The sequence below is a fragment of the Micrasema longulum genome, unplaced genomic scaffold, assembly GCF_059751315.1.
Source record: "Micrasema longulum isolate JH-2025_06_02 unplaced genomic scaffold, ASM5975131v1 h1tg000224l, whole genome shotgun sequence".
Classification (NCBI taxonomy): Eukaryota; Metazoa; Arthropoda; class Insecta; order Trichoptera; family Brachycentridae; genus Micrasema; species Micrasema longulum.
Window position 1 is genome coordinate 627,001 of NW_028277429.1, and position 15,192 is coordinate 642,192.

The following is a 15,192-nucleotide window of genomic DNA, read 5'->3' on the forward strand; positions in this document are numbered from 1 at the left end:
ATATAATATTATGTAGATATTAGAAAGTCCCGGTTTGAATTGTCGCGAATTTTTCGCTCGATTATTTATCAGATGTAAAAATACAACGCTTTGATTTGCCGCTAAAAAAGTTATGATCTTTTACTATTAAGAGGAAACGCGGTCTGACTATTCTTCATACACGTATTCCCGTATTTTCTCTCTGTATTATGGCACTAGAGTAATGATTTTTGTACACGTGTAATTGGGGTTTCCCTATAATTTTTTTTTTTTTATGAATTGTTTATCACGGGAACTAGAACCACCAAAAAATCCTTAAAAGCGCTAAGTTATATCTGTTGCTTTTGGACGTACGGTTTAAAAATATGAAAACGCAAAAGGTACTGACACAGAAAATTTCAGTCTGATACTCTTTCTTAAGAAAAAAACTAAAAAATCGGTTCAGTTTTGGAGTGCGGAAAACGGGACTAAGAAACGTGGAATTTAGTTAGGCATAATCAGTCAAACGCGCAGTTGTCTTTTTCGCACAGTATCGGGAAGGTATTTGCGAGAGGGCAACAGGAATACAATTTTCAAATACTTTTTTATTTTTAATTTCATTCATAAACTTATTACACCTTACGGATTACATACATTAACAAAATATTTGTAATTTTTGATTCACAATCATCAATGATAATATTTTTAACATCTTTTGTTTACATTTATGTTGTCTGAGTCTTTTGTTTAGTTTTGTCTGGTAGTTTATTGTATAATTTTAGTCCCCGGTTTATTAGTCTCGACTGTCCTTGTCTCGTTTTAGAAGGTTGTATATTATATTTTTCTGATGTTCTCGTATTGTGTCCATGTTTACTACAATTTTTTTCAAGTTTTCGTTCTTCGTCTACAATTACATCAGTGGCTAATGTATGAATACATTATAAGGATTCTAGTTTAAAAAGTTCAGTTACATGTAATTGCTCAGTTTGTTTGAAAAGTTCTTTAGTTGTTGTTAGAAAGGGAAGGTCATATACTAACTTTAATATTTTATTTTGCTGTCTTTGTAGTTCCCCATAGAAGTTGCATATAATATATTTTAGTCTTTACATAGGGTTCGTATATAAGATTTTTTCTGTTTTTGGAACAAAGTTTTTGATTTAAAAAAAAGATTCGATAATGTCCCCACTTTCCTAATTAAATTGTTGATATTTATTTCATTTTATTTGGGATTTTTACAGCTATTACATAAACAAAATAATTAGAAAAATCTTAACAATGCTAAAGCCAATTAAAAAAATCCACTGTAAATATAATGACACATAATATATAAGAAAGGAAGTTTAGTAATTGTATTTGTGTGACGTTTGTATTCATGTGTATGTGAATGTGTGTATGCGTGAATGAATGAGGGAGAGGGTGCGTAAGTATGAAAAAAATAATTGTTTAAAACTTGTAAATTGTATTAAAAATGGTACAATAAAGAGCTAAGTAAAAAGTTAGAAACCTTTTTGTTAAAATTCAAATGACGAAATTACATAAATTGTTTTTTTTTTTTAAAGTATGTTAAATTTCAAAACCGTATTCTGAAAAAAAAAAGCATTTTATTTTAAAATTTAACTGATACATCGAATGAATAATGTGCGACGAGTCCTATACAATACAGTAGGTAGCCACAATATGAATCGTCCATGCGAATTGTCTGTCTATTGTTAGTCCTGAGTATTTAATTACTTATTCATAAAAATTGCCAGATACCGCCTCTCCTCTTAAGGGCTTTAATACAGATAGCATTCACTTGCGGGTAACGGACACGAGTATAGCAATCAATCAATATACAATACTTTTCCGCCAGCGGTGACGTAACTCGCACATTGTGACAACCCTGTCCGCTCGCGAGCGTGTATAATGTATAACTTATAACTACACTACGATCTGTTGTGCGCCGCGAGGTCAACGGCTGACGGCGGTCGTTGCTCCGCGAGTTTGACCCACTGAGCGAGCGCCAATAATACGTACGATATAATAATATAATATTATGTTGTGGGTATTCTGACTACCTACGTGCGCGGGCATTGAAATGCCTCAGCGCCGTTACGGCACGTCGCGCGTCGCAGTCGTATTGTTGGTAACGCCGCGCGGGAAAGCTTACAACAGCAGGCGCCAGCGACATCTGTACGCCGATAGCGGAAATTAGTTTGACGTCGGTAAAGCAAATTGCAGAAGCCTTTTGCTTTTCATTTTCTCAAACAATAACTATTATTAATTTCAATACTTTCCTAAGTTCATTTGTTTATTCACATAGGTCCATTATAAGGTACGAGTATATAATTTAGGGAAGTAAATTGAAAAATAATTTATTATGTTTAGGTTCCATGATTAATTAAGTCATTTTTCTTTTACTTTTTTTAATGTATTTATCGAAATAAACGGCACTTGATGCCTTAAAAATGTTAGTTACAAATACAGTTAAATATACATAGATGTAAGTATAATTATAAGTAATACAGAGCATTAAAAACAATATTATTAATTTACAAATTAAGAAAGCCTAAAAAAGATAAACAATATAAAAAATTATTACTAGTTATAAAGTTATTGTAAAAATAATAATTTGGCATTAGAAATACTTTGAGCCAGTACAAAAACAATTTTGAATAAAACACATAAAAAAATATAAAAAAATATATTACAATATTTCAGTTTGTCCAAATGTTTGTAGACCAAAGACTGGATTTCACCCCCTCCGGAATCATTAAGATTAACAAATTACAACAGGGATGGAGAATACCCTAGAAAAAGGAATATGGAAGTCTAGGTATTTACAGGACTTATGACCTGTCATTGGCTGGTTTAAGTGGCCACTTTACACACCGTGTAACGCTCACCATTTTGCCTATGTTTGAACATCCATATTTCTTCAATTCTTTCATTTGTTGATTTTAGTGAAGATAAAGAGCTAAAACCTTTATTGTTGTGAAGAGATTCATCTAACTGATTTATTTCACTTACATACTAGAATTAAACGGTATTTTGTTACACGGTGTGTAAAGTGGCCACTTAAACGTAGTACTTTATATAATTGGTACACAAATTATTTATATTTTTATGTATTTCATTTGCTTTAAATTTGTTTCATTATATATTATACTATATTAATGCTGGCGGCCTCCGTCGTGTAGTGGTCAAGACGCTTGACTCACGCACGGAAGGTTCCGGGTTCGATTCCCGGTGAGAACACAAAAATTTAAAAATGTGATTTTTCTCAAGCCTGGTTGTTCTGTAATGTAATTCACCACTGTAATTGGGCCTCCCAATTATTGGGCCAAAAATTATTTATGTTGAAGTAACATGTATTCTTGGCAAATATATATACTTTATATTTGTATAATAATGATTTTTAATTTCTTACATTTGATTAGCTAGGCATTTATAATTAAGTAGTTTAAGTTTTTCTTTTTTATGTTATTGTTTTAATAGTATAGGACTACTTACGCTCTAAAGATAAAAAATCTCCATCTTAGAACAGGCTGTGCCATGTTAGATGGAGACTATCATAAACAGAGAACACTCTGTTTTCATTTTACATTAATTGGTTTTATATAGATTACCTGCTATTAAGTATGTATATTATTTTTTTGCAATAAATTTATAAATAAAATGAATAAATAAACCTGCCAATGACAGGGCATAAGCCCTGTAAATACCTAGACTTCCATATTCCCTTTCTAGTGTATTCTCCATCCCTTTTTTAATTTGTTAAAAAAATTTATGTATTATTATTTTAAACTAATACTTGGGTAAGTAGTATATATTTATGTATAAAAATATAAAATGATGTTGAAAAAATGATAAAGAGAAATATTTTGTACTTATAAATATAATCAAGAAAATAAACGAAAAAGGAAAAAAAAAACACTAATAAAGAAGTTTAAATAATTTTGAACAATACTAAATAGTAAAAAAAAAGAAAAATTGTTGTCTAGAACTTTTAGGAATTATTTATATATATATTGGTTTGTTTTATTTACGTGAAAATCTAATATAGTATACTCGTATTTTATAACAAAAACATTTGTATGGTAGTTATATTTCTACCCAACCAAGAATGTATGTATTGGCGTTGGCTCCTGCTAATATCTGTTTTTTTTTGTTGTAATTAATGCCTGTCTATATAAATTTTGTTTTGTTTCAGAAGAAGAGCTAGAGGGAATCCAGGATCGCTACGTGCAAGCGTTACGGAGTTTCCTCCAGCACACAGCCCCGCATCACCCTGCGAGATTGCATGATCTCTTCGCTAGAATACCCGAGGTAAGTAAAGATCAATGTATGAATATTTTACATTATCCAACAAGCCCTGTTTTTATATGTATAAAATAAACAAAACCATAGACTCCAATGATTCCTATTACAATGTGAATGTCATTGTTTGTATAATGTAGTGTTTTTTTACTTAACCTAAAAAAAACTATTATAAATTAGAATGAACTCCTTTTCTGGCTTGGAAAGAGGTTTGTACTATATTTAGCCAGGATAATGTAATTTTTTTAAAAGAATAAATAAATCAATAGTATATTACAGAAAATTATATATAAAAACATTTATTATAAACTTTTAAATTCAATAGGTAGGTACTAAAAGTTTAATAAGACAATCTATATTTTTTAGAAAGAAGACTAATACTTAAATATGCAAATTTTGAATAACCAGCAACCGGTTTCATCGCTTTCTGATATTTGACTTAAATCACAAAAGCCCTTACATGGCACTGCAGATTAAACAAACACCTTGCTAGAATGAACCTTTCTGAAACTTCTAGATGTAGGTTCTGCAGTGTAGATGAGGAAACACCTATACACATTATACCTGAATGTGATGCTTTATATCATAAAAGAAGCTGCATCCTCGGGGGACCACTAGTTGAACCTAAGGATGTTAAAGAGCTCGCCCCCTACCTAATAGTTTGTTACTTTAAGAATCTAGGCTTGGAGGGAGACATTTAGCAAAATGAGAACTCCCGCCTTCCGCACAGTAGACAGGCTCTTTAAAGACTTGAGCTTGGAGGGCTAGAGCTAATTAGCGGGGATCCATTAGATCTTTACAGGTCGCGGTGACGTCAGGAGCTAATGTAGCACTGACACCCACTTCAAAGATTATGAGTGGGAAACTTACATCCACATTTTTTTAATAACCGGTAACCAGTTTCATTGCTTTTGCAACATTGCAACATTAAATATTTTTACAAAATCTCTAACAAAAAATAATTCAAAATGATATAACACAAATTTTTATTTTTTTGGTCTGAAGGATCTTTAAAAGTTACAGGGTTTATATTTTACTGAGTTTGACTACAAAATACAACGAAACCTTTTTTAGACTAAGGATACGTTCCACGCAGTACTGTGACAAAAAAATTTAGTGACCCTTATAAAATAATATACAATTTAAAAATAAATTGTAATATTGAGTGGAGGGTAGGTATGTTATAAAGATGATAAATTGTTCCATTTAGCTGCTCTAAAATTTGAACTCTAAAAGTATGCGACTAATATTAGTTTAGGTTTCAATATAAAAGTTATTTATTATGATAACTTTATTTGCATGTATTTTTTCTCTTGAGCTTCGTTAACATTGTGATAGGACATCTTACTCAACTTTCCAAGGTAAAGAATACCTTTGTAATGCTTGTGTTATTTGTATAAATCTACAACATTTGAATTTCCTTTCAGATCCAAGCAGCAGCAGCACTATTGTTGGAGAGCAAGATGTTCTACGTGCCCTTCGTACTAAATTCGGCCGAGGTTAGGTAGTGGCTAGCCACCTGTGGCGACACACCAACTTAGCCACTCGCGTGTTCCTCTCCGAAACCCCAATAAACCATCGAGAGAAAACTAAGAAAAAGGTTTATAATTTAATAAAGAGTAACAACCAGCCCCTATGTTAAGACTGTGAACGGAATTATTTTTCGGACTGGCAACACGAAGATTTGACAAGAGAGCTTCTATGGAAAAATAATTTTAAATTTAAAATATATTTTGTAATAATAAGATTATATTTGTTACATAAATGGATGATGGAAACAATGTTTCATTGAAAAGATGACTGAATTGTATTGTTTCGTAAAATTTAAAAGGTCATAGGTATTGCGCAACATCTATGGATTCAAAACAAATGCTTTTACCAATTTATTTTGGTATATTTAAATTGTATTTTCATATTGAGGATGGATTATAAAGATATATAAAGTATTTTACCTGATTTATGAACAAGAGGAATTTAGTCTTGTTTAATATTTATATCTCTGAGATTATAATTTTTATATTCAGAGTTTTAACGACTGAAGATTTACAGATCTAAAAACTCTAAACACCTTCTAGTACAAATGTATTTTAGAGTGAAAACAACCAAAATGGATTGAAAAGCAACAGACAAGAAAACAGAAATATTTTTTGAATTTAGAAAATAAAATGGAGTGCAGTAATAAGATCTGATTATTTATCTAAGCACTCTGTTTTCAAATACTTCTAGTTCTTTGTCGCCAGGGTAGAAAATCAAGAAAATGGTTGTTAATTCCTGTTTTTCGTTTGATTCAGGATGTATAATATTAAGACTGTTACGTATACGGGGTTTCGAGAGGAACACTTATCGCAATTCATTTATTATCGGAAATAAAATGTCAATTCCGGAAGAAAACGAATATATGAAGAGGCTGCGTGAAATATAATGTACATACAAAGTGACTGAACGTTATAATGGACCAGTGTTGCTTGACTCGAGGATAATGTTGCACCAAGTGTAAATAATTATATTATGTATAGATAAATAAACATGTGATATTTTTAACTTAATTGGAAGAAAACATTTATTAGGTATTACTGTATAAAGTGGTCTGCGTTGTGTAAAAATTTGTCAGTTTTGTATTCTTGTTAAGTGTATGTATGTAATATACGGAGTTACCGTTATGAATAATTATTGGACATTTATTTTTCTATAATAAACATAACTGACTTTTGCATTTCTATATCTATCATCATTCAATTACAAGTTGATGACCTTCCTAAATATTACAAACTTTAAAAAAACTACTACAACACCTCTTTTTTAATTAAATTTAATTTTCTATGAATTCTATTGACAAGGTTCCCATTTTTGCGCTCTAATTTTGAAAACCAGTGACAATTGCCACGTAGAAAATTCTTCTTACTATCCTTAAACCATAGAGCTCGCAAATCAAAACCTTTTTCTCAAATTCAATAACCTTCTGTTTCAAATTACTGCATTTTTAAGCTGTGTCTAGCTTTTATCAACTTGTAAATCATTATTTAAATCATAATATAACATAAATAACGTAAAAGATTTTTAAATACTATCATATGATCAATTTAGTTATCAAAGTACTTTAAAACAGAAACATGATAACTGTTTGTTAATTATTTTCTAAAATACCTGTATATTTAAAAACCTTTGGGTAAAGTATTGAAATCCCCTTACTTCAATAAAGATATTTAAGTAAATTAATAGTGTGAATATATTATTTTTCATTTTATGTAAAATGGAAAATAAATTACATCCAATAGTGTTCAACACAATAGTAATTGCATTTTGAAAAGTATAATATATTACTGTTATATTTTAGTTTAATCGTGTTGTTATTATTATTGATAGGGATTAACTGATAATCATTTCTTTGCACCTTTATTAGTTTACAAGAATTCAGAAAGCATTTTTAGGTAGGATTTTGTGCGTCGTTTTAAATGAGACCCACAAACCAACAGTGCTAAGTTACCTTTGTAATGTAAGTAAATAAATAACGATAGTATTTATTATTGTCGTTATTACCAGGTAAGTTCTCGCCTACCAGTTCAAAGTTTAAGAGATCAGATCTTCTTTCGAGTTGTTTTTATTTTGTTGTAGTTTGTTATGTAAATTAGTGTACCGTTTGTTACTTTTATAAATCGTATAACTTTAAGTCTGTTGATTCACTGCCAATACTTCGCTTTCGACTCTGACTAGAATAAAAAATACATATATTTTAATCTTATCGAGGGCCAATAACTCTGTGCATTCTGTAAAAAGCGCCATTATGATATTTTACCCCAAATAGTACTTACTTAAAGGGTAAGACTGATCGTTGTATCATTATGTAGTCCAATTTAATTCGGTTCACTATGCATCATTGGTGTGGCTTAGGAAAACCATTTACTATGAAATTATCCCTAGCCCGCTTTTAATATTAGAATCACATATTAGATGTCCGAGGTTCGAACCCCGCTCTACCCTAACTTGATTCCCATTTTTCAATAGTGAATTATTTACAACTCGTTGAAAATGGCCCCAAAATTGAAATATTTGGGTAAACCATGAGAACGCAAATATATATTTTTTTTAATAAAAAAATATTTCAGTTTCACAATTTCTTTTTGTCACGGCTTGCATATTTTGATTATGTTTTTTTAAGGTAGTGTATTCGAAATACATGCCAAATTTATATCAATTACATATCTTTTGGACTGAATAAGTAGGTACCAAAAAAATTTAACCCTTTTTTTTATTGGCTACTGAACATTAAGCGTTGGTATTTACGACTGATCTCTTTGAGGCTGTACAAATTTACCATACAGATGATTCTACATAAATCAAACTAATTCTCCAAGTACTATTATGTATAGTCAAAAGAAAATAAGTTGCTTGGAAAACACTATTCACATTTTTAAAATTTCTATCCAATTTGAATTATTTATTTCAAGAACTTAATTTTAATTTGTAATGCTACATAATTTTACTGTTTATCTTTCTAACTCCTGATTACAAAGATAATATAATAATAATAAATTGTAAAATCATTGAAATTTTACTTGTACTTCATACATACATACATACATACAACTAATGTTCAGAAAAAATATATTTTGATGTACTACGGAAAGCACAGAGTTGTGTTTCAATATGAAATGACTAAACTATTAAAAATGACACCTGACAAAAATCATATTCTTCTTTTGTCTTTTTATATAACATATTTATATACATTTACATAATTTTATTTGTTCATTTAAATATGGTCTCCTTAATTTTCTTTCATTTTTAATCATACAACTGTCAAATTCAAGAAATAATTTAACAATCAACTAACGTTTCCAAGCCTTGGCCTTTTTCTATTTTCAAACATTTACATAGTCATGCATGTCCTTTGATTATATCAACTTTTGACATAATTTGATTCAAGTTTTTTTTCTAAATATTTACGTGGTTACCCGATTATAATAGTTTCATAACTCTATCATTACCATAATTTTCTATACATACTTTAAATTTCTATTTTAAAACATCTACTTATTATTATACTTATTTATCATACCTTTTATTAATATATTATTTTTATTGATTTTTTTACACCGCAACAGGCCAAGAGGTTAAATTACAGAGGTGAAATTACAGACCAGAATGCCAAAGCTTGAGAATAGTGACATTTGTAATCTAATGATCTCACTGGGAATCGTATCAGGAACCTACGTGCTAGAGTCAAGCGTCTCGGCTATTACACCATAGGGGCTGCCTTAAATATGAAAAATATGTTTATTTGGTGTATGTGTATTTATAGATATTTATATGATCATTATTTATTGAGTCTTAATCATTTCATATTGATTACTTCTGCCAGGAAAAGATTTATAAGTTAAAAGCGATTTTTAGTTTAAAAACTTAAAATACATCTTCTGAGATATCTCCAAATATGTTTTCATTACTATTTTATGTGAGTTTGTGTAGCAATTACTAATAATTATAGTTGTACAGTAAATAATCATCCATTTCAATAGAAAAGTATAAAAATCCTCCATAATACGTGCAGTTTTTTTTTACAATTAATTCAATTGTCAAAACAATATGTAGCAAAAAGATTTTAATACTTTATAAAATTCTCGATTTGAAATTAATTCTGTTATGCTATTCATAAAAGAAAGCAAAAAATGGATCCATTACCTTTTATCGGATTTATATTACAATACCAAGGGTTTGCGAATAATAAACTTCTGTATTCATTTGTTTTAAATTATTTATTTTTTAAACTAATGCATAATATCTTTCATAATAAAAGAAGCATGAAAACTGATACTATGGCAATATTTTTTTAATGGCATTGAACATTCTGACTAGTTAATTTTGTAAAAGAATGTATTTTGATGTTTAAACTTATTTTGTATTTTTAAAATATTTAAATAAACCAATCATAAGAGTATAAATACATTTAATAAAAAAAGTACTCATTGAATTTTGATATTTTCTCAAAATGCATTTAATTCTTTACAATTTAAACATGTGGCAACTCTTTTTAGCCCCTTATTGGTGAATTCCATTTCGTGTTATAATATAAAATGCTCAGATAATGTAAACAATAATATTATAATCATTTAATTATAAATTCATCATCATTTGTTATATTAGTAACTCGCATCATTATTTTGACTCTTTTGTGGTCATGGATTTTCTCATAACTGAAATAGTTTTTCAAATATACCAAAACATAAACAGTCTATCTATTTTACCTCTGAATAATAGAAATAATACTTCCATATTTGCAAATAATACATCTTTCAATAACCCAAATAGCATTTTTAGATCAAAGTTTGGATAAGTATTGCAAATATTTGAATCGTTTGTAAAAAAATCTTTAAAGACATTGTTTATACAACTGTTTAACTATTTTTAAAATCGGTTTTATTGTGTACCAACATAACAGGTGACCAAAAAAGCCTTTGCTTTTTATCTATGGAACAAGAGTAAAGGTTAGCTGGTTATATCGCCAATCTATAAATAGAGAAGGGTTCTTTTAAGGTAGGTACTTAACTGTCTTAAAATATAAAATTGATTTTGCATTATTGTAGCTTGCGTTTAAAACATAAATTCATTAAAAATAAAACTGTTGTTATCTTATTTATTATTAAAACAGTTTTTAAGATATTGAAAAGAAACTTTGAGGATTGGCGATAATGAATACCAATCAATATTCTTGACATAATTATGTTGAATTTGGAATGGTATCAAATGAGAGTGTAACAGTTTAACCAATTTCAGTTATACGCAAATGTTTTAACGGACATAAAAATACTGAGAGAATCGTGTTTCGTTTTTCTAATTTAGCGAAAAACGGAATTTCTCAAAAATAAATTCAAGTCTGAAGGGGAATGCCTTTTTAATTGTTAATGTGTAATGTTAATAAATTCTTAATAGTATTTAAGTTGTTGATTTACAAGCGGGTCGGGTGGGTCCTACCACATCCAAGAAGAGAATATTTGAATCCACTTTACTCTATAATTTTCTATTACACACTGCCTTTTCTTAACCTAAGATAAAGCTACCACTTTACTTTTGTTGATAGTTATATTATGTGGACCTACCTGTCTGCTTGTACATATTGTCCGATTTAAATAAGACTTTTTGTAGATCATTTTAATTACTAAGAGAATAATAATATATTATTACTTATAACTATTATAGATTTGTTCGATGACCTAATGGTGTTTGTACATAGAATTATATAAATAAGTCGAAAAAATGTCTACTATATTCAATTTCGAAATGAAGGAAATATAAAATATACATGAATATCTTATATATTTTAAATAACAATGTGTTAACTAAAAATTAGGCCGAGAATAGATGTTCGTATAATTTTCGTTGACTAAATGTAGGTTGCGCTAAATAAATGCCAGTGAAATGGTTCTTAAGTATTTTTTATGTAAAGAGTAAATGAAATTTCTCTTTTAAGGTTACTCGTAGGTTTTTTGCATTTTTTCCATAACCGATATTACAAATTTGTGCGTGCGTCGACTCTCTGGCGTGTTTGTTGTCAGCCGGAAGTTATTACGCACCTATGGCTAGTTTGTTTTCTTGTCTTTTATATTTCACGAGTTACCAATGATGCCAATATGATAAAAGTTACTTTTTTAATTTGTAAGAACTAGGGCTAGGGAGACATTTATGGATACCACTAAACTTACTGCACTTTGCTTTTCATTTCTGTCATTTGCAAAAGTTGTACTGTAATAAATGGAGTGTTCTAGTAAAATCACAATAGAATAGACGAACTTGTATTTTAGTTTTAATAAAGCATTCTAAATGTCAAAACAATTATGTACTAACACAGTAACTCTGCAAATTACAAGAATAATAATTGAAAACTAAGAAAATGATGCATTTTTCTTCTGTTGAAATTCAAATTTGGATCCTAGTGATAATTGAGTGTTGCCATGCCGTGAATGTCTCCCATTTTAATTATACTAACATAAAGTTACCTGCATTAAGCAACTACCACATTCATAAATTACCACAGAGCGTGAGCGACATAATATGAATGTTAGTTTAGTGACATAGGAAGATGATTTGTTTGTGTTGAGAGAATGGAGAAGCGAAACACTTTGTTTTTTGAAAAATTGAGTTTTCTGAAGAATTTTATGAGCTATTTGTTATGTTCCTTTTTAGCTAAATGTACAATAAAGAAGCTATTACCATTTAATTGTATTGTTTTTTTCCTTTCCTGTATTTTTTTTGGAAGATAACATAAAACAATTCTTCAAAGTTTATATATTGTGTACAGTTTTCTTAAATATGGAGAGACTATTCATAAAGTCACGAATCATATAAGATCTCAAAGCACGCTCTTAATTCCCATCCACATTCCTCCTTCTTATTTAACTTATATAGTGTCCATGCGACTATTCTGTGAAATCATATCCCATCTACTATCAAAGATGTTTTTGCAGTATCTGAAGAAACATCTCCTTTCTCTTCCTTAATCTTTTCTTTTTTACTCTCTTTTTATTCCCTTTTCCGACTGAAGACTAGTGTGGATGTTTATTCATTTATGTAGACATATTGCTAGTTGTATTTTTGTTTCGATTTTCTAGCATGCTTTTTAAAATAAATATATTAACAACACTTTTTTTTATTGGCTGGTTGGAGGAAATTGCCATTTGACTGTTGTCAAATTTTATTATTTGGCTTATTAGCCCTCCAATGTACAAAAAATTTAATAAATAAGAGGAGCAAGAAAAACATAAACCGGTTTCTAAACTTAAACAAACTATATTTAATTAATTTTAGAACTGTATTTACCATCATCTATGCAAAACAAAATGAGATAGGTACCTATCTCACTAAAAAATAGGTAAGTTTTTTGAGGTTTGAATATGGATGACTAGGAATTTTCAGGGCTACGCCTACGGCCTAACCTTAGTTGGTTTTTACTGATCATTAAACACTGTATCACATTTGCCATTCTCCATGTGTTTGCTAGCAGCAAAGAAGACCTACAATTCTTGGTAACAACTGTCTATGAAGTACGCAAGACGGGCGATTTGCTGATGAATGTTGATAAATCGAAAGTGATAAAATTATGCCTAAATGCGAGATCATTGTGAGAATAAAGATATTCTGATTTAGGTGGAAGAATTTCTACATCTGAGAAGTATAAACATACAACAAACTTTCCATCCCCGGTAAACGGGGACGGGACTTTCCATCCCCGGACGAGGTAAACACCGGGGATGGAAAGACTGAGAAAAATATTGAAAGGAGGGTGATTGCCGAGAACAGGGTGAATGCTGCACTTTAATAAACCTTGGTAAAAACAAATGTTTGTTGTAAGGTAGAAGACAAAATGAGCAGTTCGCAATGGAGACCTGGTATCGACCCTTATGCACGAGTGTGAAGTATGGAATTGGAAAAACAAGGATGAAAGTAGGCTGAATGCAATCAAAATGCTATTTCTAAGGCGAAAACACGGTAAAACTATGTATAACAGATGCACTAATGTCAAGATTCATGGATTATGTTAGGGTGAGATAAGCATTATCAACAAAATTTAAAAAAATAAATATATGTGTTGGTTTGGACATGCTGAGCAAAAGAACGGCTAAAAAGATTTACAATGTGAATGTTGATGGATGCAGAAATCAAGGAAGACCGAAAAAGACATAGTATAACCAAATCCAACAAATATATTTGAAGATGGACATGTCAAGTTGAAATAATCATGTATGCATGAGAAAATATATAAATGTAGAGGATGCGAGATTATATGCAAAGACAGATTAAAGTGACATTCTATCCTCTCTGCCTACCTTCACGTGGAAACGGCATGGTTTGTTTGTTTTTTTTGTTAAACAAATTTTTATTTTTTGAGGATATCAACAGTAATACATGTAAAAAAAATAAAACAAATAAAATATACAGAGAATAAAACCAATGACAGATATCCAACGAAATTAGATGAAATACTCTTACAATACATGTTAGTGTGTTTGTGTGAGTGTAAGTGTGTGAGAGGGTGGGTGAGTGGGTGTTATAATGGAGTGAGGGTGGACATGTGTGTTAATATTATTGCTCAAGTGTCATTTTCCTAATGAAAATGGTTCCAAGATAGATTTCCTATAATGTTTGACCATCTGGTATGTAGTTAACCATCCATATTTATTTTAATTTTCAACTATATTTACAACCTGTTATCTAGAAAACCACTGAATAGGCCCATCTATTGGATTTTTTGTTAAACAAAATATATTGGCACCTATTATTCTGTAAAGAAGAATGGTTATTTGTCACTTGTGACTTGTGACTTGGCCAAATACGAAAGAGACTTATCCCAGTGTTTTTGTTATATGAAGTGTAACAAAAGTATTTAATTTTTATATTCAAAATCAATGTATAACATATTGATGATTTACTTACTAAACTAGTAAATACCTTTTAACTGAAAGCCAAGGTCAAATTTGCACCTAATTAGATTTAATGATAGAACGCATATTATATTATTTAAAAATTCATTGTAAATACATTAAATAATTGTTCAGCCCGAATGAATACATGAATATCATTTAATGTAAATACTAGAGGAAGGAAATAAAATAAAATAATCTCATAATTTGTTTCATTTTGTAATACCTATTATAAAGAAAACATAATTATTATGAAACGCAATTCAACTGTTTATTTACAGTCGTTTTTGTAATTCCAAATATGTCACAATTTGAATTTTAAACAACAGTTCGATTTTATCATACATTTGCTGATTACAAATAATCTATAGACTCAAACTTTTGAATAAATTTTATTGCTCAAAAGATTCGTTGTAATTTGATATTATTTTATTTACAAAATAATAAATAACCGTACTTACTTTATTTAAATGAAAAATAACAAGCCGCGTGATATTTTTTTACAATGGTATCCCTAAACACG

General features: G+C 29.5%; 1 protein-coding gene across 6 annotated transcripts in view; it reads left to right on the plus strand.

Moving 5' to 3' along the window:
* The window catches only part of LOC148283538 (hormone receptor 4-like), a 253,896-nt gene extending 248,040 nt beyond the window's left edge, over positions 1–5,856 (plus strand). For 4 of the 6 annotated variants that reach the window (XM_088243664.1, XM_088243666.1, XM_088243665.1 and 1 more), the window contains 2 exons: positions 4,151–4,266; positions 5,685–5,856. In XM_088243664.1, the coding sequence (XP_088099790.1) occupies positions 4,151–4,266; positions 5,685–5,765 (197 nt within the window). In that variant the 3' untranslated portion in view covers positions 5,766–5,856. The remainder of the gene's footprint in view (positions 1–4,150; positions 4,267–5,684) is intronic. The other 2 variants (XM_088243668.1, XM_088243669.1) reach the window with 1 other exon arrangement.
* The last annotated feature ends 9,336 nt before the right edge of the window (positions 5,857–15,192 follow it).